General features: G+C 38.2%; 1 protein-coding gene across 1 annotated transcript; it reads left to right on the forward strand.

The window, feature by feature from the left end:
* Window positions 1-7,440: 7,440 nt before the first annotated feature.
* Window positions 7,441-25,461, forward strand: mstn.1 (myostatin, gene 1). The gene is made up of 3 exons (XM_002931522.5): window positions 7,441-7,948; window positions 17,077-17,441; window positions 23,009-25,461. Exons 1-3 carry the CDS (start codon window positions 7,585-7,587, stop codon window positions 23,387-23,389), a joined length of 1,110 nt encoding a protein of 369 aa, XP_002931568.1. The 5' UTR covers window positions 7,441-7,584; the 3' UTR covers window positions 23,390-25,461.
* The last annotated feature ends 584 nt before the right edge of the window (window positions 25,462-26,045 follow it).

Below are 26,045 nucleotides of genomic sequence, written 5' to 3' on the forward strand. Positions count from 1 at the left end.
TAACAGGTTTCCGGATAAGGGATCCCATACCTGTACTTACCACATTTGACTGAGGTGGTGAAAAAAAATACATACCTGTAAACATTTTGTAAAAAAAAAGTTGACAATACAAACATCTCCAATATAATATTAAGATGCAAAAAGGTTTTAACTGTGAGAGCTGTGAAGTTGAGGAATTCTGTCCCTGAACCAGTCGTACTGGCTGATACATTATATAGCTTTAAGAAGGGGTTGGATGCCTTTTTAGCAAGTGAGGGAATACAGGGTTATGGGAGATAGCTCTTAGTACAAGTGAGGGAATACAGGGTTATGGGAGATAGCTCTTAGTACTAGTTGATCCAGGGACTGGTCCGATTGCCATCTTCGGGTCAGGAAGGAATTTTCTTCCCCCTCTGAGGCAAATTAGTAAGGTAGGTACAAGAAAACAGTAAATAAAACGTTGTTTCTCCTTAATTGCGTGTGGTAGTTCAGAAAATGAGCTACAAACAGCTAGTGTTCTTCAATGTATCAGACAAGAGATTAAAGGAACTGCCCCAAGTAAGTTTTCCCTTTCTGGACTTCACGTCTGGGTTTTATTGCTATAAAGATACACACATAACTAGTAATGAACTTGTGTGTTTACTAGTTTGCTTTTATGTACTGTCTGTATGTAAATATATATTTATATATACAGTTTTGGAACCCTTCTTAATTCTTTGGAGTTTTGTTTATTATTGGCTGAGCTTTCAAAGTAGCAACTTCCTTGTAATACATTACATACTTATGGAAACAGTAGTATTTCATCATAAAGTTTATTGGATTAAAAGAAAATATGCAACACGCCTTTGATAAGTGTCTGGATTCTGGATGGCGGTATTTTTGACCATTCGTCCATACAAAATCTTTCCAGTTCAGTTAAATTTGATGGCTGCCGAGCATGGACAGCCTGCTTGAAATCATCCTATAGAGTTTGATGATATTCAAGTCGGGGAACTGTGACGGCCATTCCAGAATATTGTACTTCTCCCTCTGCATAAATGCCTTTGTAGATTTCCAACTGTGTTTAGGGTCATTGTATTGTTGGAATATCCAACCCCTGCATAACTTCAACTTTGTGACTGATGCTTGAACATTATCCTGAAAATTTTTTGATATTGGGTTGAATTCATCCGCAATGAAAAGTTCAACTTTAATGTATATATATAACCTGCCTAACTGCTAGTTGATCCAGAGGAAGGCAAAAAAAAACCATGACCTTACATTTATCCACATTAAATCTCATCTGCCACTTAGCCCAGGTTGCCAGTTTGTCAAGATCTTGCTGCAAGGATGCGACATCCTGGATAGAATTGATTGGGCTGCAGAGTTTTGTGTAATCTGCAAACAATGATACATTACTTATAATACCCTCCCCTAAGTCATTAATGAACAAGTTGTGGACCCAATACGGAACCCTAACAACCACTCTCTGTACCCGATCCTGTAGCCAGTTTCCTATCCATGTGCAAACAACTTCACTAAGACCAACAGACCTTAGTTACAGTATGTATGTGTATGAATATATATATATATATATATATATGTATGTAAAGGATACATTGCTTTTGACCTATTGGCGGTTTGATAACTATGTGGGGAGTGCCCCTGGGTCTGAATGTGTCACATCACAATGTGTCACAATACACAGTATTTATGGTTTACTCTCACTCGTTTGTGTAACTTTAAGAAAGGCTGGTGCTACAGCCGAAACGTTAGTTCACTGTTGGCAATAAAAGTTATCTTTATCGTCTTAAGACCTGTGAGAGCCGCTTCCAATATTTCTTTCCTATATATATATATATATATATATATATATATATAAGAAACAAAAGGAGCACTCCCTACAAACTCCCTACAAAATTTATGTAATAGAAGAACAGAATGCCGCACACAAAGGGACTTAAAAAAGAAATAAAAATCTTTATTAATGCAACGTTTCGAACACTAAGGGGCACATTTACTAATCCACGAACGTCTGAAAAGCGTCCCAATGGTTTTTTTTCGTAATGATCGGTATTTTGCGATTTTTTTCGTAAATTGTTGTGACTTTTTCGTAGCCGTTACGACTTTTTCGTAAATTGTCGCGACTTTTTCGTAGCGTTACGACTTTTTCGTAGCCGTCGCGCACGAAAGTTTTGGATTCATTCAAGCTTCAGTATCATGACTTTCCTTGGGCCAGGTTGGAGCTGCAGAATGCCATTGAGTCCTATGGGAGGCTTCCAAAATCATGCAAAGTCTGAAAGGTTTGCCCGCCGTTTACGAGCGCTCAATACGAAAAAGTCGCGACAATATACGAGCAAATCATAACGGCTACGGTAAAGTCGCGACAATTTGCGCAAGTCGTAACGGCTACGAAAAAGTCGCGACAATTTTACGAAAAAATCGTAACTGTGACGAAAAAATAAAAAAAATACGAAAAATCGCAAAATGTTCGTTTCCAATCTAATACTAGATGGCCTTGAACAAATAACATCTAGTATTAGAGGGGGCGACCGTTTTATTAAACTTAGACAAAGAGAAACCTTCTGGATTTTTAAACTTAACACGTTGCATCCATTGGGTCTTAATGTAGATATAGATTTGGCTGCTTTCTGATTTTAGGCTTCCCTTATTAGTCTAGTTAAGGACTTAGTTTCACTGTTGGTTTTTAAGGTAGATAGATTATGATTAGTCTTATATTGACCCATTTTAATTGATATGAGGATAAATCGAGCAATGTATACGGCATGATATTTTCTCTTTTTGTATTTTTATTTTTATAATAAGTGATATATTTTTTATATTGCTGAGATGGTCTCGGGTCGCCGGCACCATAGGTTATCATTATAAATATTTGACTAACAAATCTTGATATACACATATTCTGTAAAGATAGGCATATTGACACTTATTGTCCTCTTATATCTATGGGTATGCTTTATTTTATTATATCTTGCTGTTGGCGGGTAAAGATAGGCATTTATTGTCCTCTTATATTTATATGTATGTGTTATTTTATTTTATTATTCAGCTGATTTTAATCAATCCCCACTGTGTGAAATTACTATGTATGTTTCCGTAAAGTTTAAAAAAAAAAAAAGTGGGAAGGGTATAAATAGCCAGGGGGGATTGATGGTGGTCTCATTTGCTCCTGAGGAAGCGTGCCGTGAGCACGCAAAACTCGTTGGGCTTTTTGTTGTGTCTGATATACTGCTTCACACTGTAAGTAGCCTGCATTGTGCAGGGGTTTTATTTTATATATTAAATGATTTTATACTTTATTCCATATACTCTGAGGACTAAGGATACACTGCAATCAATAGCCGAATTGACTTCTCTACATGCTCTTATTTTAATCAAATCTGGTGAGCAATTACTTTGGACACATCGTGTGGGTGTGATACACTGCATTGGGCTGATAAATAAGCACTTTTGATTGTTCGATTAACTTAATATATTTGCACATTTTGCACCAAATTAGAACGCTAAAAATCTTTTAGCGTTTTAGTCACAAAGAAAGTTTTGTACGTATTGCACTAGTTTTGCTTTCGTTTTTCTCTAATTCCATGCGCTTCCATCAACACGATTACAAACTTTAAATAACCTGCCAAACTTTGTAAAATGGGAGTGGTATTTAGAGGTTGTGGTTGCAAAAATGGGCGTGGTCATTTTTGTCCCTCTTTACTTTTTTCAAAAGTTGGAAGGTATGCACTAGGTCAAAAATCCAAGATAGATTGCATCTACTGCAACCTCACTATCCACCTTCTTACTAACACCATCATAAAATGCAATTAAAAATCAATTACTTAGTAATAAGTGCTGGGATACTAGTGCAATGGTAAATATATAATGATTTCAAATGTGTAGGCCCAAATAGAAATGCTGATATCTCTAAAACACAGTAACCTACTACTTTATAAAGTATTTTAACTGTTTTATTTACTAAAGTACTTTTAGCATTGTATTGTTAGGACTGTTTGTCAGTAGCCATTTTGTTTAGTAAAGTAATATGTGTGTTTTAACAGTAGTGTGTCAAGGAAATAAACACCAATACACTATGTATTGGTGTTTATTTCCTTGACACACTACTGCAATTTCTGAACTTAAAAATGCCCTTAGCACTACTTTTCATTTTGACCCTGATATGAATTTTATGTGACAATGATTTTGATGTAATTTATTTTGGTAGACAATGAACTCTTGATTATTACAGATCATTGTAGCTTATTTTATAATCTGCTGGTTCTGCCCCCTTAACCTTCATATATATGTCAATATAGCACCCCCTTGTTTTTATCTGAATTACCTCGTTATTCAATATCACAAGCACTCTGGATTTTATTAATAATTAATATTAGTAAGGGCATATTCCAAATACCCACTGAGAATAGGTTGAGTTTGTATCTGTATTGCCCGCTCCCAAAGGGAGTAAGGCAATGTGAGGGCATGGTACAGTTTATGCCTCAACGGTAAGTATAATGCAAGCACAGATTAATGGTCCCATGTTCCTGCTTTAAGTAAAATGTAGGCACTGATTATTGGTCCCATACTAACAGGAGTCATGGGGTGGCAGCAGAGGGCCGTAAGAAAGCAATATCTAGGGAAGAGATGGCTGGTATCCGCGTACGACTGTAAAATCATCATCCTGCAGCGGGAGACCTATGTGTCAGTACTACTGTACATTCCGATTGGTACCGTCTGATAGAACACTCTGTATTGAGACAGTACTGGACTGCCATTCAACAGCCAAATTTATGAAGGGACAGTGTGCGCATTACAATAGTCATTTTAAAGGTATCGTATACTAGGGAAAGTCATTTAGCCATTATGAGTGAGGCGGATCAAATGCCTACAGCTGGGGGTACCCATATAGGTGAGAATGGTGAAGGCAGCGAAAAATTATAGAGCAAGAAAAAGAATATGGAAAAGAACATGTAATGACAGCCAAAAAGTAAAAGAGAAATAAAGTTGACACAGTTACAGAGACACATCAATTAATTTTCAATTCGCAACATATGATGCCAGTTGGTATTGGCAAGAAAAATAAATAAAGTATCTAAAGGTAATAATAATAAAGTAGTTAAAGGTACCCCTAGTTAACACAGTACAGTCCACACGACTAGAGGCTGGCATAAAATTATATATATGTCCATAGGGTAGACCAGCAACACTAAGGGGCTGATTTACTAATCCACGAATCCGAATCCCGAATGGGAAAAAATTGGATTGGAAACGAACATTTTGCGACTTTTTTGTATTTTTTGCGATGTTTTCGTCACCGTCACAACTTTTTCGTAGCCGTTACGACTTGCGAGAATTGTCGCGACTTTTGCATAGCCATTATGACTTTCGCGAATTGTCGCGACTTTTTCGTATTGAGCGCTCTAAAAATTTGCGACAATTCGCGAAAAAGTCACAAAATACCAATCATTGTGAAAAAAACATATTCGGGCGCTTTTCGGACGTTCGTGGATTAGTAAATGTGCCCCTAAATGTGTATTTAGTAAGAGCATACAGCCAACGTTACGTTTCAGTCCCTGTTGGAACTTGAGAAAGTTGAAAAGTTGCTTTTTGTGTGTGTGTGTATATATATATATATATCTATATTTCAATATAGCACCCCCTTCAATTTGTTTTTTATCTGAATTACCTCATTATTCAATATCACAAGCAGGAAGCACCTAGCGGTAATGTTATCTGTTTAAACACCATAAGGGTAATTTATGGACAATATTTATTGTTTAATTATTCATTTAATTTATTGTTTTATTTGATTGCATGTGCATAATCCATTAATGATGCTGGAATTCCAGTGAAAAACTGCATTGTAGGGGGAAAAAACAAGGTAAATAATCTAAACTGCAATTGCACTTTGTACACTGCCTGGTGCTGTGTTTCTTTCTTTATATAATAGCACAATCCAGCTACCAGTCTTCAGATAGGCCAGCAGGGGGTGCACGCTTCCCATAATTAAAGCACGTAAGCCCAAATTTATTTTCTCAGTATATACTTAAAATATCCTGCCCATGAGAATGAAAAACAATGATATATTGCACTATTTTATTTAGCAAACTTTCCTCCTACTTAATTTAAAAGATTTGCAGCCACAAACATATTTTATTATATGTATACTTATCTATATGTCCACTTTTGGTTCTAAAAAAACAGTTGAAAAATCAGGGAAGACATTACTCTAGTAAGAATATGGTTTACGATATATACTGCAAGCACTAAATCATTCATGCAGTTATTGTGGAAGGCACAGAGAATTGCCCGTTTTCAATTACGTACGATTCTCCAAAATGGACGCTAATGCCCATGTGCTTTGTCACAAAATGGGCACAAATGCACCAAATGTCTTGGAAGTCTGCCTCATTCTGGCATTATTTTCAGTGTTCGCTGGAGGTGTTTGGGGTGCAAGTGATGTGTGCACCCTATTAATTTGGCGTGACTCCACTGATGTGATTGACAAAGGGTTCTGAGGGAACCCTGGTCAGGAGGTGGTGTAGCTCCAGAGTTCTCCTCAATAGGCATACAGCGCCCAATTTGGAAGGACTGAGCAGCACCGAGGTCAACTATAGGGAGGACAAAAGTACCTTTAATGTAAGTGGTTTTACATGCAACTGACTGCTGAGAAATTAGGAAAATCCATTTGCAGACATAAATAAGCCAGTATGCAAGTATATAGTTTGTCAATCCATAAATATTGATTAGAATAAATTATTTGTGGGAGATGACATACAAAATCATGTTTTAATGTAAAAGATTTTTTCCTTGTACATCCTCATAATAATTGTAACCATTAAGTGAGAAAAGACAGTAATGATGGAAACCCTTTTAATTTACACCAAAATTAAGACTGGAGAAACATAATGGATTCTCAAACAAGTGATTGAAGCAGCTTAATTGGAGGAATTCTGGCTAAAATACTCACATACCATTTACAGTAACACAAATGGAATAGCACCCTGGGTTGGTGCACTTTTCTGCAAAGACCCAGGGTCTAAATTTAGAGATTATATTCACTGTGGGGTGAAAAACACTTTGCTTGTCCTTTAATTAGAATTTTCAAAGTCCCTAAACTAATAAAACAAATTGTTTCAATAAGAAAAACATATAGACTGTAAAGTTACTGTAATCTTGAAATATGTGTTTAGTTATCAGATAAAGTTTTTAATAAAAAGGTATCTGAATAGACTGTACATTTTTAAAATTATCATGTAGTTTTAAACTAGTAAACAAAATGTCAGATTATTTGTTTTTATTTGTTAAAGAATGCAGTTTTAAAACAATATAAATATATGCTATATAAGGGTTTGCTTGTGTTTCAAATGATAAGTTCCTGGATGGCAATTAATTGCCTGTCTTGCACGACTGAGAGTCTGCATTTTGCCAGCTGGATGCATTGTCTGTGTGACAGCCAATCGCTGGCTCTGATGACACAAGAGAAACTCAAGTTGGACTATAAAAGTTCACTTGGAAATAGCATGATTTATCATGGAGAGGTATTTTCTTCTTCACTTTTTATTTCTGTAACTGTTGGCATTACCAGAAATAGAAAATTGAATTATATGACTATATAAGAACATGAATAGGTTACGTGCATGGTGCTGCTGTTATCTGTGTTTGCTGGTAGCATTTAGTCCAGTGGATCTGACCAACAGCAATAAAGCAACAGACAAAGATACATTGTGCAGTGCCTGTACCTGGAGACAGAACAGCAAATCTTCAAGGCTTGAAGCTATCAAACTGCAGATCCTTAGCAAACTTCGACTGGAGCAGGCACCTAATATTAGTAAGGATGCTATAAAATATCTTTTACCTAAAGCACCACCATTAGAAGAATTAATCGACCAGTATGACCTCCAAAGTGATGACAGCAGTGAGGGATCTTTGGAAGAAGATGATTACCATGCCACCACTGAAACAATCATTACAATGCCTACAGAATGTAAGTAAAATGTTACTGTATCAAGCAGACATCTAGTTCTCATTTGGGGCACAAGTATAAATGTATTTTTTTTTCTTTTTTCTACTGGCAAGCAGTTCGCTACTAAGCAGAAGGGTGGGGAATACAGTGACTTTTTCCATTTATAATTAAATGTTTTGATGACATTAATTAACATGTAATTTGTTTTTTTTTTATTAAACTATAGTTGTTATAAAAAGTTTTGAAGCTGATCTTTATGTCATTTTAAAAGAAAAACCAAAGCTGTTCTTTAGAAATGATACAGTGCTAAAGATTAGATACACTTTATGTTGAAGGCTAATTTTAGATTGCAGTTGGCTCTGTTGTGGGCAGAAAGGCCATGATTGTATTGCTTTTCAGTATGTCTGCATGTAAACATAGGTGCAACAGCTCTAACACATTCAGTATTATTAGTATTATTATTAAGTACTAATATATTTTTCAGTGCTGTAGAAAGTACATAAAAATTACTTAAAAACAAAACCCAAAAGCCCATACAGCTTAAAGCTTATATAAGCATATTTGTTATCAAATTTTAAGTACAAAATCTAGTGACATTTGGATTGCATATTTTATGTAATTGCTGTTTCAGATATATACTGCATATGTGTTCTCTGAACATATATTTTTATCAACGGTGTTGCACATTCTGTTTTATTAAAGCTCATTGCTGTATGTTTAATGCTCCACAACACTATTTACTTTAAGACATCTCCAGAAGAATGCCCTATCATTGCATATAGTTCAACAAAAAAGGCAAAGTAGTTTTTGAGAGCAGTGGCATTATTAAATGGCTGTGCACCTTTACAGCTGCCAAATGAAAGGTATAATGCTACAAACTTGCTGGAAGACATAATTTATAGAGCACAGCCATCTCCATGAGCACACGGAAAAGGTAGCTTGCAAGCTCAGAAGAGATGTTGTCATTCAGTATACCAGCAATATCCTGCTTAATGCTGCAGGGTCAACTTTGCCTTTTATCTGACTACAACAAAAATGTACATTCGCTACTAATGGAATGCAGCACTATTGGCAGCACTATTGGCAATTTTTAACACCTAAATGATGATTTCTGATGATGATCAATGCTGTTTGCAAAATATAGTCATGGGTAACTGCATTTGGGAGCAGTTTCTAAATGTATCTTCTTTTACAAATAGATTGCAAATGTTGCTGAAATGTAAAGGCTTCCATCACAAACTAAATATTATTAACAAAAGAATTAATAATGTATATGTTCTGAAGTAGTACTTTCTGCTATATCTTGATATACTGTGCCAGATTATTGAGAGTTTGATATGACTTTTTCACCTTTTTTCGCTCTTTCACCTTTTTTAATTTGCACCAACTTAAAGCTAAGCAGGTAGTGTATGTATCTTTTGTCTTAGAAATGCTGTATGTATTAAAACATTTGGATTTTGTAGATCTCAGCTTTAAGGAATTCTATGGATGAGATTTCTCACTCCCTTGTCAGAGCAATCAGTGTGGCAGAGCAGATTAACCCATACCACTGTGTTCTCCTAAGAAACAGTAACAAAAAATGAGTTAACATATATATTATTTATTTTAACTTATAGTGAACACAGCACTATAAACATTTACAGCAATATGTGGACACCGTAGGATTGGTATAGAACCGTGCCCATCCAATGCTCAGCTTAGCTAAAGTATTTACAGGAACTCTAGAGACAATAACTATTTAGAGACAACAACTAATTGGGAACAGCTCTAAAGAACCCCATGAAGCCTACAAACCTTCTTTTCACTGACACTTAGGGCCATTCTAAACTCTTTACAAGTTATAGCAATAGCTATGGATCATAAAAGAATTAAAGGACAATGAAACGTTAATAATGAATCCCTCCTATTCTAAATGCATCTTTTGTTAACACTCCCAGGCAGAGTTATTCCAACGTCCCTGGTGTCCTTTAGTAGAAAACACTGATTAAAACACTTTCAACAGGCTAAAGCTCATGTTGAACTTGTGTTAAAAATAGGGTATACTGACCTTTCAAGATGGAACTTCCTATGCCATTTTAAATAATGGCAAGTCCAAAAAATGGGTGTGTTAGCACTCAGGGCAAAATCTGCACTTATCCCATGAATACAGCACTGGCTTACATTCAGACTCAATGAATATAACGCATGCCTGAGAATGCTAGTGCTTCAGGGTCTTTCTCCTAGCTGTGTTTGTGATTCAGACACAAGCAAGGGAGCATCGATGGTTGAAAAATTTTACCTGTTGCTAGGGCAGACATTAAGTTCATGTCTACATTCCAACCACAGTTCTTCACCTTGTACCTTGTGCCTTGTACCAGAAGCTGCAAAGCACAGGCTTCACCGAAATGTTCTGCAGTTTGATGAAGCCTCTTTTCTACTCTACATGTAAATAATTCAACTCCCTTGCTTTAAATACAGGCTAATAACTTTCCCACTTCTAACTGGCATTGTTTGCAAGATCCAAGTAGATCACATCTACTGCAACACGCTTTACAAGTTCCATCATAGAAAGCAGTTACATTTTTTGACCTTAAAAAGCCATGCCAATTGCAACTTATAATGCCATTCTACAGAACATAATCTTGAATAGTTATCCCTTAAGAAACTTTCAAACAGCTTGCGAACTACAGATGTCAGGCCTACAATTACAGGTTAAGCATGTAACCCCTTCTTAAACATAGAAATTATATCAGCTTTCCTTCCATTCCGTTGGTAGTATGAGAGTTTTACAAATTTGAGAATATTAGAAATTGTGGCCTGTCTACAACTAAACTAAGCACTGAAGTACTTGGGGATATATACAGTCAATAACAGTGTACTGTGATGGCCCCAGACAATTTATTTGAGTGAAGCCATGCATACAGTTTAAGGCTTGTCTTTACACAAGATAATATCATGTTTTACAACGTGAGTACAACTTTGCTCCTTTGCTTTGGAGAAATTCTTTTACTTCCTGGAAAGATGAATGGGCTCACATTCACTCCAAGATTTAAGCAAGTTTATGTTATAAAATAGTTTTTCTTTGTCCAGGTTGGTGCACTTTATCATTTATATCTCTGACCTGTTCCATGATCCCATAAGGTCCTTGTCATATACAGTAGCTTAGAACTTGCTTTCCACTTTTGAAACAGAAACTAGTATCTGATTTCCCGGTTTCAAGGTTCTAAACTTGGAAGACCTATTATTAATCCTTGCCTGAGCATTTTAGGGCCACTGTAAAAGTCCTTTTACAAATAGCATAACCTTTCGCCTAGGTGTCAGGCAGGTTTTATATGGACATAAAACATTGAACGTTTGTTAATATGTTCTATTACACTTGTCCTCTTGTTCCCAGTTCTTTGGCAATATCAAGAAGCACCCTAGAATGGCTACCATAGAGTAACTTAAAGTGTTTTTTCACCTTTAAATTAACTTTTAGTATGATGTAGAGAGTAATTCTATGACAATTTTAAATTATTTAGCTTTTCCTTCAGCATCTCTCCAGTTTGAAATATAAGCAACTATCAGGTTGCTAGAGTCCAGTATACCACAGCAACCATGCAGTGGCATAAATGAGAGACTGGACTATAAATAGGAGGGACCTGAATAGAAAGATAAGTAATAAAATGTAACTTAAACAATTAAAATGTAGCCTTGCCTACAAGCCTGCCACTTAACTTACCCACAAGCTTGTATTTTGGATTTTTGTATTTTAGTTTTCTCTTTGTTCTGGTTTTTGTTTTTTTTTCCTTATCCATTATTAAAACTCTCTTCATCATACAATGGCTTCTAGACGTTATCTAACCATTAATGTGTGTGTCTCAGGTTAAGCTGGCCATACACACACCGATAATACCGTACGAAACCTCGTTTTGTATGATAATCAGTGCGTGTATGGCAAGTCGGCGAGGTGACCGATATCGCAGGAGGCTGCTGATATCGGTCGACTCGCCGATCGGGTGGGTTAAAATATTTTGATCAGGCGCCATAGAAGGCACCTGAGCAAAATCTGCCTTCAGGGCTGAATCGGCAGAAGAAGGTAGAAATCCTGTTGTTTCTACCTCCATATCTGCAGTTTCAGCCCTGAACGTTAGTGGCGGATTGGAAGATCGAAAATCACCACATGTGTGGTCACCTTTACGCAAAGGCTCCTATCAGCTAGTCACTCACCAGTGGCCGGACCTGACACACTTGGAAAGTCTGTCCCAAGTCTTTTCCATTCTGACTTTATGTATGCAGGAACCACAATGGATTTCAAAAGAGAGTAAAGCTGTGGGATAGTTCTTAGTATCTCCATGAATGCAAATCACTCCCATATGTGTCTGATAAGAGAGACACTTTGTTATAAACAGTTTTAATTACATTTCTCACAAGGCTGGGAAATGCAACAGATTTAGGAAACAGGATAGGCATCATGTTGTGCACAAGCCTTTAGTTCCTAGGTAGATGAGCTGCTGTACTCCCTGGCTCTCAGCAGTGCCAGCAAACTATTTCGCCCTGATTCCTGACTTAAAGTCTGGTTTAGGCCCCTGAATCAGGTCTGCCTTTTTGCGCATCTTTCAAGCCCAAAGGCTGGAAGCACTCAACTAGGGCCGCCATGAAGTTGTGTTCAAACAAGGCCATTATGTAGCTGGTATTTTTGAATCGGCTAGGGCCAAAAGAGCATTGCAGCTGAGATGATAACAAGCACCAGTAGAGGTGCTTGTTAGCACTCTTAAGGTTTGCTTCGCTCTTCACACAGCCACAGCTTGTAGCTTGGTCCCAGTTTAGAGAGAGCTTGCAGTCAGACCACACTTCTTTCAGTTACAGGTAAATATAATCACCTGACAAGGCCCCTGTTTTACTGACCTCTGTGATGATTCATTAAGCATTTGAGTGTTATAAAACTGCACTTTGTGTTATAATTTGCTTTCCAATGATTTCCTTACTGGGAAACATACTGTGTGAAAAACAATATTGCATCAATGAATTGTACTCATCAAAATTTAGAAGGAATGTGCTTTAAAAAGTTAGTGTTTCGGGCTGATTTATTGAAAATTTCTCCAAAAACCCTACTAGTCCCACCCATCTGTGCCACTTCCTGTTGCTTCCTTTCCCAGGCTGTGCAGGGGGGTCGGCGGCACTCAACACACTGCAATGTAGGATAGGAACCAATCAGCAGCTAGGCTGACCAGGAAACTGAAGTCTGTCTTTGCTTGTATGACTGCAGGGCTGTGATTGGCTACCCCCCTCCTACTGTGCTTCTGGCAGGTACCATTAGGACACGCCTACCCATCATTTGAAACACAGACCTGATAGGATCTATAGGAAGCGCCAATAAAGGGGCCATTTTTACAGATAGTATTAATTTTAGCCCAGAGTGAAACCAGCACCATATTATTCATAATTGTCTACAAGATTAGAGGTTTTTTAGTTGATCCTATATGTCTTCTTAAAGTAGCCTGTGCCATGATGGTTATTGACAGAACCCCTAAACTAAAAATAGATATGTGTGCCTTAAATGTTAAGGTATGCGGGGGGGGGGGGGTTAGGTTAATAATAAAAGTTATGTATGCTTTACATTTTTACTTTTGGATATTCTTTATAGACTTTGTGAGCTATCTCCCATAACCCTGTATTCCCTCACTTGTACTAAGAGCTATCACCCATAACCCTTTATTTCCTCACTTGCTAGAAGGTCATTCAACCCCTTCTTGAAGCTATATAATGTAGTGCTGTCCAACTTCTGTGGTACCGAGGGCTGGAATTTTATTGGCCTACATGGTGGAGGGCCACTAATAGAAGCCAGTTTTGACCACTCCCCCTTTTAAACTGTACCCACTTCAAACCACACCCATTTTATCACAAGAGCTTTTAAGACCATATCCACATTAATGGTGGTAGTGCAGCAAAACCCTTCATCCATATGAGAAAGAATTATATTGTCATATTAACACATACCCTTAAATCCATATGCCTCCTCCTACCCTGTGAATAGCACAGCAACACTCAGCAAATGACCAACTGCTGACAAACCCCTGCCAGGTTCACCTCCCACGGGCAGCATAGGACAGGCAGAGTATGGCACACAGGCAGCATAGGGCAGGCAGAGTACTGCCTGTGTGTGTCATACTCTGCCTGCCTTATGCTGCCTGTGTGTTCATAGGGCAGGCAATACATACCCACAATACTGGAATTTCAGGTGTGAGTTTGAGTTCGAGGTGTGAACAGGTGAACAATGCAGACACTAAAAGGTGTAAACAATACAGGGCATTATATGTTTAAACAATACAGGGGATTACAGCCTAAATCTGAGGTGTGAACAATGAAGGGGGCCAGTTAATCTCAATACTGAAACCATTTAAGGCTTACACAAAGGAGGTCAAAGCAGCCAGACAGGTGGGGGGCCACACAGGAGGGTGTTGTGGGCCTGTGTGCTGCCAGCACTTATCTAATGTATCAGCCAGTGTGACTTTTTCAGGGAGGGAATTCCACAACTTCACAGCTCTCACAGTAAAAAAAAATCCTTTTCAAATATTTAAAGGGGAACTTCCTTTATTCTAATGGGGGCCCTTGTGTAATTATGTAATTAAAGCATCAGAGAGGTTATTATATGAGAAAACGGTCCACATGAAATATAGGTATGTTTGGAGGTAGAATCATTTAATTATAAGTATTATTTTGCTGTCAGTATCACTTTAAGTGCCTCTTTTCCAGTGTAAATAGACCTAACTTGGCCAGTCTTTCTTCATAACTGAGACTTTCCATAACCTTTATCAGCTTAGGTGTCTGTATGTCCAGTTTGAGCACTGAAGACCAAAACTGAATGGCATATTTTAGATGGGTCCTTACCAGCGCTCTGTAAAGGGGAAAAATAACCCCCTCCTCCTGTGAATTGATGCCCCTTTTAAAACAGCTCAAAAACGTGTTTACCCTTGCAGCTGCTGCCTGGCATTGCTTGGCTACAGCCAAGTTTATTATCTACAAGGACTCCAAGGTCCTTCTCCATTATGGATTTGCCTAGTGCAGTCCCATTAAGGGTATAAGTGGCTTGCATATTTTTACATCCCAGGTGCATGACCTTACATTTATCCACATTAAATCTCATCTGCCACTTAGCCGCCCAGATTGCCAGTTGGCCAAGATCCTGCTGCTAGGATGCCACATTCTGGATAGAATTGACAGGTCTGCAGAGTTTTGTGTCATCTGCAAACACTGATACGTTACTTATAATACCCTCCTCTAAGTACTTAATGAACAATTTAAACAAAAGTGGACCCAGTACAGAACCCTGAGGGACCCCAATGAGAAACTTACTCCAAGTAGAGAATGTACCATTAACAACCACCCTCTGTACCCGATCCTGTAGCCAGTTTTCTATCCATGTGCAAACGACTTCACTAAGACCAATAGACCTTAGTTTAGAAAGCAGTCGTTTGTGGGGCACAGTATAAACTGCTTTGGCAAAATCCAAATAGATTAAAATCTACTGCATCCCCACTGTCCAGCTTCTTACTTACCTCATCATAAAAAGCAATTAAATTGGTCTGACATGACCTGTCCTTCATAAAGCCATGCTGATTACTGCTCATAATTCTATTCTCCAAAACATAATTTTGTATGTGATCCCTTAACAAGCCTTCAAATAACTTGCCCACCATGGACCTATAATTGCCAGGTTGAGATCTTAATCCCTTTTTAAATATAGAAATAACGCTAGCTTTCCTCCAATCCTCAAAATGAAATGTAGCTCTTGGTACAAAGCTGATCCAGGAACTGGTTCAATTGGTCCAGGTGTTTTCTCACCTTCTAGGCAAACTAGAGAGGCTGCAGATGGGGGGGGGGGGGGGGTGTCACCTTAATCTGAATCAATTAGCAGTTTGGGAGGTTTTACAAAAAAGGTAGACTTGTTTGAAATTTGTATTTTTTTAACCTCATATACTGCTACTACTTTAAGTTACCTATTATCAGTCAGTTTGCACTTCCAGTAATAATAATAACAATATAATCATTATTATTTATTGAGAAAATTGATCTAGTGTTCTGCCTTTTTATGAATAAAGATGATTTACTATGTCGTTTGTGCTGTCTATAGATCAGTGGAGGATCCATTTAAAAAATTGTTTGGTTGTGGCATCAAATCAATCATTTTTGTTCCTAAGCCCTTGTGGTCCAATGCTGTAGTCATGTTTGCCACTTATACCAGGCTACAATTAATAGGTAGAGAACTACTGGACCTATAAGCTAAAACAACTAATGACACAGTGCATTTCTCCTCTTTTATTGATACTGGACATGACTGCACATTCAGCCAACTTTCTTATTTACATTCTGCATACACAGTAGCTGATCTGACACAAAAGTGATGTAGCTCAAGGGATTATAAGGGTAATTAATGCCAAAAAAGCCACAATTCATTTTTTTGCTCTTTACACAAAGCATTCTGAATTTTTATGAATTGTCAGTCTATGCTGCTTCCCAATTCAATACAGCACTAACTGCATTATTCATTGCTATTCATTGGCGAGGGACAGGTGGAGGGAGGCATGTAGCGGTCTCCCCTCCCACCCCCTAATTTGGAAGAATGGGGTACAGGCCTATGGCAGGTGGTAAGGACACAGGTCATCTGTGCCTCATGATGCTGCAGTCTGCACTTGCACCCCAGGAAAAAGTGAATGGGCCATTATATTTTTGTAATCATTTTAGGACTGTGCCAGATCAGAAAATTCCAGCTGAACCAATTTAGTTGAAGTTTGCACACAACTAAGGCAACCTTTTGTAGGTTTTATAGTATGCATTCCACAGGTCCATATACATGACTGATATATGAAGAGAGATACATTTTTATGTGCCAAATCTGCTGAATTTACAGTGCTAGTTAAAACTGCATTAGAAATTATTTGCTTAACCAATTGTATCGTATCCGAACAGCTTTCTGATGTGCCCACACACCAAATGGATTTTAGTGCAGAAATGCTCAAATAAATCCCTTCCTTGTGCCTTCACTTGGGCCAATGCACACCTGGGCACACCAGAAAGTGGTTTATCAGCAGGAGAATCTGCCTGCTAAAGCACTAGCTGTAGAATGGGTTTCTGATTAATACTACTTAAAAACCACATGTCTTAATAAATTATTCTGATTTATTTTATAGCTGATTCAACTGGAGAAAAACAAAAATGCTGTTACTTTAAATTCAGCTCTGTAGTGCAATATAATAAAATAGCAAAAGCCCAACTATGGATATATTTGAAGCCTGTTCAAAAACGTACTACAGTATTCGTACAGACCTTTAGACTTCCAAAGTCTTTGAATGACGGAGCACGGTCCACTGGAATCAGGACTCTTAAACTTGAGATGGGCCCCGGCTCTGGAACTTGGAAAAGCCTTGATGTGAAAACAGCACTACAAAACTGGCTAAAGCAACCTGCATCTACTTTAGGAATTGAAATTAAAGCTTGTGATGAAAATGGACGTGATCTACCAATTGCATTTCGTGGTTCAAATGAAGATGGACTGGTAAGAGTATATAATATATATAGATGTACACCTAATATGTCACAAAATGGCCAGTGACTGATAATGAATAATATTGTCCACAAATGTTATTTATGGTTACTTGATGGCAGGTGTCAAGGGATGGGGAATCCGGTGGAATCATACAGCAGACCCTGTGCCCATTCTGACCTCTGGACTATCAGCTGTATGGTAGTTACACCACTGATTGTGGGTACAACAGTTGTGATAAAATAATACAGTTACTATTAATAGCAAAAATTGTTATTTTATTATACTAGCCTTGAAAATTCTTAAAAATATAAGGCCTCTTTCTGAAAGCAAGAGTGCACCCTTTAGTGGTCTTTCTAAAATGATGTGCTGCTCTCAGGAGGTTTATGCCAGTCCTCTTCTTACTATCTGTGTCAGAGCAGGAGGTAAGGACAGGGCCCTGTTGCAGCCTGCACCCCTGCTGCTCTGTACCTTGTATGTCATGGGGTGGGTAGGGGGAAGGAGGAGGGATGCCTACATGCCTTCCCCTTCCCCTTTAGAATTAAATGCAGTCTAGCTCAGACCACATTGTATTCTGGATGCAGACTGCTCCATAAGGGAACATAGAGGCTTGCGGATATTTATGCAAAGTCAGGCACAGTGTGCAAAGCACAATAAAATGGCTGATTTTAGCCTTCCTGGGTTCGTAAATAATCCCCTTAGCCAGCACCATTATATTTTCCTATAACAAATGCAAAGTTCATGCAATTAGGAATGAAGGCTTAGACAGGCAGAATTTACTTTGACAAAAAGTCCTGCTTGGAGTGAGCACTTTAGTGGTTAAAGCTGAGCTCAGGTCAAGAGGTTAGGAGGAAAACATGATTCTCTAGCAGAGTTCACAGCTAGAGCAGCGATTATGTGGAAATGTAATTTCTTTATTGGCTGCTAGACTGGAGGAGGTGTTTGGTAACCTGAGATGAGAAGAACTGAGCATGCTCAACAGCCAAAGTAAATTCCTAAGGGACAGGGCCAAATGATCAAATCACAGGAATAGGACCCATTGGAGCAAGAACCACATCAATGAGCCAAAGTGGTTCCCGATCCAACGGCAGAATCAAACCTGCCCGATATCAGTGAGTAGGCCCAACAGGGGTCCCCAAACACGGGCAGATAAGATGCCAAATTGGTTTGAAGGACCTGAATCGGCAGCTTAAATCTGATCATGTATGACCACCTTTTCTATTACCCTTTAATCAACCAGAGTGGTAGGTATTTCAAGTGTTTAAAGAGGCTGTTCATTGATTACATTTTTGTGTGTGGGTGGGGGGGGGGGGGGTTACATGTCCTTTAAAAGCTATCCAACATGTTCTTAAAGCTATCTAATGTATCTGCCAGTATAACTGATTCCACAACTTCACAGCTCTTTCTGTAAAAATACCTTTCCAAATATTAAGATGGAACCTCCTTTGTTTTTATTGTGATGGATGACCTTTTGTCTGCTGGAAGGACCTGCTGGTAAATAAAGCATTAGAGAGTTTATAGTTTTATAGTTATCATATCTACTCTTAAGCACCTCTTTGCCCCTCTGCGGCAAATTAGAGAGGCTTCAGATGGGGTTTTTTGCCTTCCTCTGGATCAACTAGCAGTTAGGCAGGTTATATATAGGCATTATGGTTGAACGTGATGGACGTACGTCTTTTTACAACCTAACTTACTATGTTACTATGTAACTTGGTCAGTCATTACTCATAACTGAGACTTTCCATAACCTTTGCCAGCTTAGTTGCCTTTTGAGCACTGGAGACCAAGACAACTGCACAACATATTCCAGATGGGGCCTTACTGGTGCTTTGTAAAGTGAAAGAATGACCCTCTCCTCTTACAAATCAAAACCTTAACCTCCCCTTTCAGCTGCTGCCTGGCATTGCTTGCTATAGCCAAGTTTATTATCTAAAAAGACTCTAAGGTCCTTCTCCATTACGGATTTGCCTAGTGCAGTCCCACTGAGGGTGAAAGTGGCTTGTATATTTTTGCATCGCAGGTGCTTGACTTTACTTTTATCAACATTGAATCACAATTGCCACTTCCCAGATTATCAAGTTTGTGCTGCAAGGATGCCACATTTAATCTCATATGCCTCTTTAGCTGCATAAATTGCCAATTTGTCAAGATTCTACTGCAGGGATGCCATGTTCTGGATGAACCTAATTGGACTGCATAGTTTTGTGTCATCTCTCATCTGCAAACACTAATACATTACTTACAATACCCTCCCCTAAGTCATTAACAAACAAGTTAAATAATAGTGGACCCAATACAGAACCCTGTGGGACCACACAGAGGACAGAATGCCAGCTGACAACCACTCTCTATACACAATCCTTTTGCTAGTTTTCTATCAAAGTACAAACAACATTACTAAGACCATCAGACCTTTGTTTAGAAAGCAGTTGTTTATGTGGCATCAAACACATTTGTCTGATATGACCTGTATTTCATAAAACCATGCTGATTATTACATGCTATGGCATTCCCCAGAACATAATCCTGAATGTAATCCCTTAACAAACCTTCAAATAACTTTCCCACACTGATGTCAAATTTATGGGCCTACAATTGCCAGGCTAAAATCTTAATCCCTTTTTAAATTTTGGAATGATATCAGCTTCCCTCCAAACCATGTGTAAAATGCAATTAGACTACATGGCAAGATAACCTTCAAATTACTTTGGGTTAACTTTTGACAGCAAAGTATCCCTCTATATCAGTGCTGTCCAACTTACCTATTACATATATGGGATATATTTATCATGCAGTGAAAAAAGTGGAGCGAAGCATTACTGGTGATGTTGCCCAGGGCAACCAATCAGCAATTAGATTTAAACAGTTATAAAATCAAAGCAAAGCATGTGATTGGCTGCTATGAGCAACATATGTTTTACTCCACTTTTTACACAGCATGATAAATATACTCCCTAGTGTGCCTCTTATTTCTCATATATTCAAGGGCTGGATAATGTCATACAGTTAAGTTTATGTAGACTTTGAGTAGACTGTGGGCCATAAATTGAATTAATTTAAAGGACATGTAAAGCCTACATTTGCCTACAATGTATATCAGTTGGGCACGTCTCCCCCACCCAAATGGCATTATTTGTACTGCATATATCCCCTCTGCTTACCAGCACCATCAGATGTTCCTAAAGCATATAGCAGCTTTCACCTGGTGACCATTTTTCCTCTGATACATAATTGGATACATTTAAATCTGCAAACAGCATACACACACAGACCCTTATTCAGCATACATTTAATCAAGAATACAGGCTCACACAGGCAGAACTGTCTCTGATAAAAGTTCTGCTTTGTTTGAGCACTGTAATGGTAAAGCTGAGCTCAGGAGAAAAAAATTGAAGCAGACAGATAGTGCTGAGTTTCTATGGGAACCAGCAATGCCATCTCTTCACTGGCTGCTAGACTGGGGGGGCGTGTTTAGTAATCTGAGCTTAGAACAACTGAGCATGCCCACAAGCCAACAGCCAAAGCAAATTCCTGAGGGAGGGGTCCGAGTGGGTTACAGGAAGAGAAGGAAATATAAGTGATTAAGGGGGTGCTGCAGCCTTACTATTAACCTCTGGGCAACCAGTGAGGCAGGTATTGAAAGATTTCAAAGAGGCTGTTCACTGATTGAATTTTTGTGTGTGGGCTTTACATTTTTACTTTGTGTGTGGGGGTTTACATTTTTTGCATTTGCGTTTTACTGCAATTTTTGGCTGGGTTCCATTCCTGATATACCAATGAGCTGCTAAAAGATACCTAGTTATAAATTATATAAGGCAGCCATAGACTATTCAACACTAGTGATGAGCAAATTTTTTCACCAGGTATGGACTTGCAGTGAATTTTTGCATTTCACCACTGGTGAATTGTATTGCGAAACATCCGTGAAATTTCACAGGCACGTAAAAAAAAAAGTGTGGGCACGGCAAAACAGGGTGCGGCGTGCATAAAAAGTCGTGGTCATGTCAAAATACTTGTGGACGCGTCATAAAAGTCACGCACAACAAAAAAGTTGTGCGGCACTTGTTACTCAAATTTTTCTGCGCAACGTGACAGATCCCTGGTGACCACTGTCCTGCAGGTTTAGTTAAAGGAATCATGAATATCACTCAAGACAATTAAAATTAGGGATGTACCAAATCCCAGATTTGGTTCGGGATTCGGGCTGAATCCAAGCATTTTTTTAAAGGATTCGGTTTCGTCTGAATCCACGGTCCTGGCCAACCCGAATCTGAATCCTAATTAGCCTACATTAACATATACTAATTAGCATTTGGAAAGGGTTAAATGTTTAGGGGAATTTTTTTAACCCCTTCCAATCCTAATTGCATATGCTAATTAGGATTTGTATTCGGTATTCGGCAGAATCTGTCAGGGTGGGTTCGGGGGTTCGGCTGAACCCAAAAAAGTGGGTTCTGTGCATCCCTAATTGAAATCATATACATTGTAGAACAGCAAAATAATTTAAGCCATACCTCTGACAAGTCTCATTGTCCATATGAAGAAAAGGTTATTGACAATGCCCCTTCTTTTTTTTACTGCTACTTTCATTGCAATTTTAATGAAGAAACATTTTTTGAAAGACATTTTCCCCCGCTGTGGCCTAAAGTAGTGGATTTGTGGGGGTAGCCTAAATATTAGTCATTAAAATATTTTCAGATTCTTTTGGAACACTAGAGTAACTTAAATGATAATATTCAATGTTTCTATAACCTTGTTATAGAATGAAAGAGAGGACTGGAATAAATGTTACCACAAAAGAAGCTTGAACTCAAAACTATCCGTTTAATCAGCCATCAAATTTTTTTTTTACCAGAATTAAAGCATCAAAATATGTAAGATTTTTCTGTGGTCTTGCTAAAATCTGTCAAGATGTACCTTATGTAAAATTTTATATTGTATATTAATGTCTTTTAATTGCTCTATTGCATTTGCTTAAGAATCTAAACATTCGTTGTTCAACCATTTTTATAAATAAAATAAGAGTCCCCTAGCCAGGCTACGTTTGCACACAGGTCACATATGCATTGTGCTCTGCTAGCATTTAAATTGGTGGGGGATTATCATATTTGTCAGGTGAAAATTACAGAGGACAAATAACTATGGGAGGGGGATAAATCAGGGCAATCTATATCTATGACATTTCTGCTGCATGCACCTGTTGGATAAAAGCAGGATGTGGGGATTTCCTCGCATTACACTTCTTTGCCCATACTCCAGAAGGTACATGAAAGAAACTGCAGGGATGCTAGTAGTTTCAGAGCCCTTAAGGCAGGATTTTAGTATTGGGCTTTCTTGGTCTTGTGGGTACTACATTCTGTACCTTGTACCACATATTCTATCTGACACAAAGCACAGAGCACAGCTTGCCCTATTTATGGGTAGGAGAGTAGGATCTTAGTGTATAAGCTGCTTCATCAGAAAAAAATTACATTTTACAGAAAATGTCAATCACACTTTGCAACAAAACAAATGTATATAAAGTAACCAAACAACACTAACAAGCATTATGTAATGTGTTTTTCTTTTTTTAACACCAGAACCCATTTATAGAGGTTAAAGTTATGGATACGCCAAAAAGATCTCGAAGAGACTTTGGACTTGACTGTGATGAGCATTCAACAGAATCTAGGTGCTGCCGTTATCCATTGACAGTGGATTTTGAAGCTTTTGGATGGGATTGGATCATTGCACCAAAACGATATAAAGCTAACTATTGCTCTGGGGAGTGTGGCATTGTCTTTCTGCAAAAGTACCCACATACACATCTTGTTCAGCAAGCAAACCCAAGAGGATCTGCTGGGCCTTGTTGTACACCAACCAAAATGTCCCCAATTAATATGTTGTATTTCAATGAAAATGAACAAATTATTTATGGGAAAATTCCAGCAATGGTGGTAGATCGCTGTGGATGTTCATGAGTTCTCATTCATTTTCTTTTCATAGTTTTCATGAACCATGACACCATTGTATTCATTAAGCTCACAATATAGGGTTAACAGTTACATCAAAAATCCCTCTTCATGGGATACAGGAAAAAAGCATTGTATGCTATGATGTTACTAAAACCTAAAGGACAACCCATTCAACACATTTTTAATATTATAAAACACCGTTAAATATTGTTTGAATCTAATTTTTTTCATATAAAGAATAAGGTAAAATAAACATTTACAGCTCTTCTCCTTTATAATTTTTATATGCAAACATATTACATTATGCAGTATGCCCTTATTAGTATGAGTTAGGTGCATCTGGGCACATTCTGAAAGAATTTTCTTCTTATCTATCAAGCTACCTCTTTAAGTAAATAAAATAAAGAAAATCCAGTTTAAGGCAGTGGTGTCTGAAAAATGAAAATCTATTTCTAGGCATTGGTGGTTAGAATGACAGAACATTGTGTACTAAATATGCCTCTTTTCCTCTAAATATGTAGCAGGTACAAAAAAAATTTGAAATGAAAAGATAACAATATCCTATCCACATCCAAATTTACATTATTTTAATCGCATATATGGTTTCATTTTCTTTTTAAGTCCCCTTTATGTTTACTGCAGGAACCAAATTATTCTGTGCCAAATGCTTCCAGCCTAATTGTTCACTATGACATTACTAATAACATCCTAATACAGGGGTCCTCAAACATTTTAAACAGGGGGCCAGTTCATGGTCCCTTAGACTGTTGGAGGGCCAGACTATAGTCCTCTGATTATGCCCCCCCTCCTCAAACTATGGCCCGCTCTTGCTGCCTGCTCCCTGCTGCTTGGTCAAACTACAGCCTGCTCCTGCGTCCTCGCTCTCCCAGCTCTCCTGCCCCACGCTGCATCCTCCCAGCTCCCCTCTGCGTCCTCCCATTCCGTTCTCCCTCTCCAAGCTCCTGCTGCCCATGGGCTATACTGTAGTTTGAGGATGCTTGTCCTAATACATTGCTAATAATGTTCAAAAGTGCAGTTGTTGTCCCTGCAATTTCCCCACAGTCTGTTGCATTTAAAACCTTTTTCAATAAAGGTACTTGCACTCCCATAGTTGCGCTTAGCCAGGGGTGCATGTTGCCCTGGGCAACGGACCTAAATACACCCCACATCACTTCCACAGAGCCCACCGCCATCTCAACCCTCAGCTCTGCTGCCAGATTTCCTATGGAAATCCAAGGTGGAGGCTGGGGGAATTTTTTTCAAATTAAAAAATAATTTATAGGCAACCTAGGGCTGCACCCAAAGATCTGCTGCCCTAGGAACAGACCCTCAGGTGCCTTATTATACTGTAAATATGCCCCTGTGCTTAGCACTTCTTAGTCCTACCTGCCTTCCATTCCGAATTGACCGCTGCTGCACTTATTGTGCCTGAAGCTCCATACCAGGCAGTAGCTCCAGGGTTCATAGTACATGCACAGTTGCGTTAATTTTACGTACATGTGCCTTTTGGTTTCTACAATTACTTAAAGGGGACATATTTGTTTTTCTTAAATAATTCTCACCATATATACCATGATAAATAATGTATATTATTTGGATGTGGATATAATATGGATAGCCAGTGACAGCTCTCTGCAGCTCCACCTTCCTGCAGGTTGCCTTCCAGGGAAGTAACTTTAACAGTCCACAACATTTGAGAAAGCAGAAAACCAAAAGCAGAATGACTGGATGGAGCTGCAATGTTTTTGGAGACATCCATTACAAAGTACAACATTCCTTTTGTTTTAGTGATGGATAATGTTCTTGACACTACCCATATGCCTTAAAACAAATTGTTTAAAAAAGCAAGATTATTTTAAATTGTATAAATGATGGATAGCACACAAGCATGTTTTCTACTTCTATGTCCCTAATACAACTTAAATATTCAGTACAATCAATATAGTATTTATATGTAGTAAAAACTTGTTGCAAAATAACACTGCATATGAATTTCTATATATAGCACTTATAAAGGGTTCACTAAAAGTTAATAGACAACGACAAATGTGCGGGTCGCACATACAATATATATATATATGTATATATATATATATATATATATATATAGAAACAACAACAAGAGATCCTCTGCACTCACCCATTATCAATATATAGGACATTAAGACATTCGGTGCATTTAAGCTACTAAGAAATGCCCTTCCCTTTAAGCAAAACAGGGATTGTTTGTCCATATATTGCAATATACTTCAAGCTGGCCAACTGTCAAAGTCATCCCTTTTGACCAGTTCCTACACTGACTTATGCGATTCATTAAGAATTCTACTGCTTCAATATACATTTAGCCAAGGGACTAAGTTTTACCTGCAACTTTCTTGCTTTCAAGGTTAAAACCCCCATATGGTTGCCCTTTTATTGGCTCCACTGGGATATATATATATATATATATATAAAAAGATGATAGGTCATAAAATCGCTCACTGCTTGTAAATTGCGGTTCAGGTGCGTCCCAGAATGCCCGTGTTCTATAGGTTATCATAGTTCCAATGTGCTTACCCGGTTGATCTTGTGACCTGGGTGCCCCTGCCCAGAGTCTTTGCTAAAGGATACAACACCAGCAAATGTCCAATATCAGTAGTGCACATCAAAATCACTCAGGGAC

The sequence above is a fragment of the Xenopus tropicalis genome, chromosome 9 (assembly GCF_000004195.4).
Source record: "Xenopus tropicalis strain Nigerian chromosome 9, UCB_Xtro_10.0, whole genome shotgun sequence".
NCBI lineage: Eukaryota > Metazoa > Chordata > Amphibia > Anura > Pipidae > Xenopus > Xenopus tropicalis.

Coding starts and splice junctions, on each gene's coding strand:
- mstn.1 (XM_002931522.5), top strand. CDS start 7,585: ATGAATAGGTTACGTGCATGGTGCTGCTGTTATCTGTGTTTGCTGGTA. Junction 7,949..17,076: donor CATTACAATGCCTACAGAAT/GTAAGTAAAATG, acceptor TTTATTTTATAG/CTGATTCAACTGGAGAAAAA. Junction 17,442..23,008: donor GTTCAAATGAAGATGGACTG/GTAAGAGTATAT, acceptor TTTTAACACCAG/AACCCATTTATAGAGGTTAA.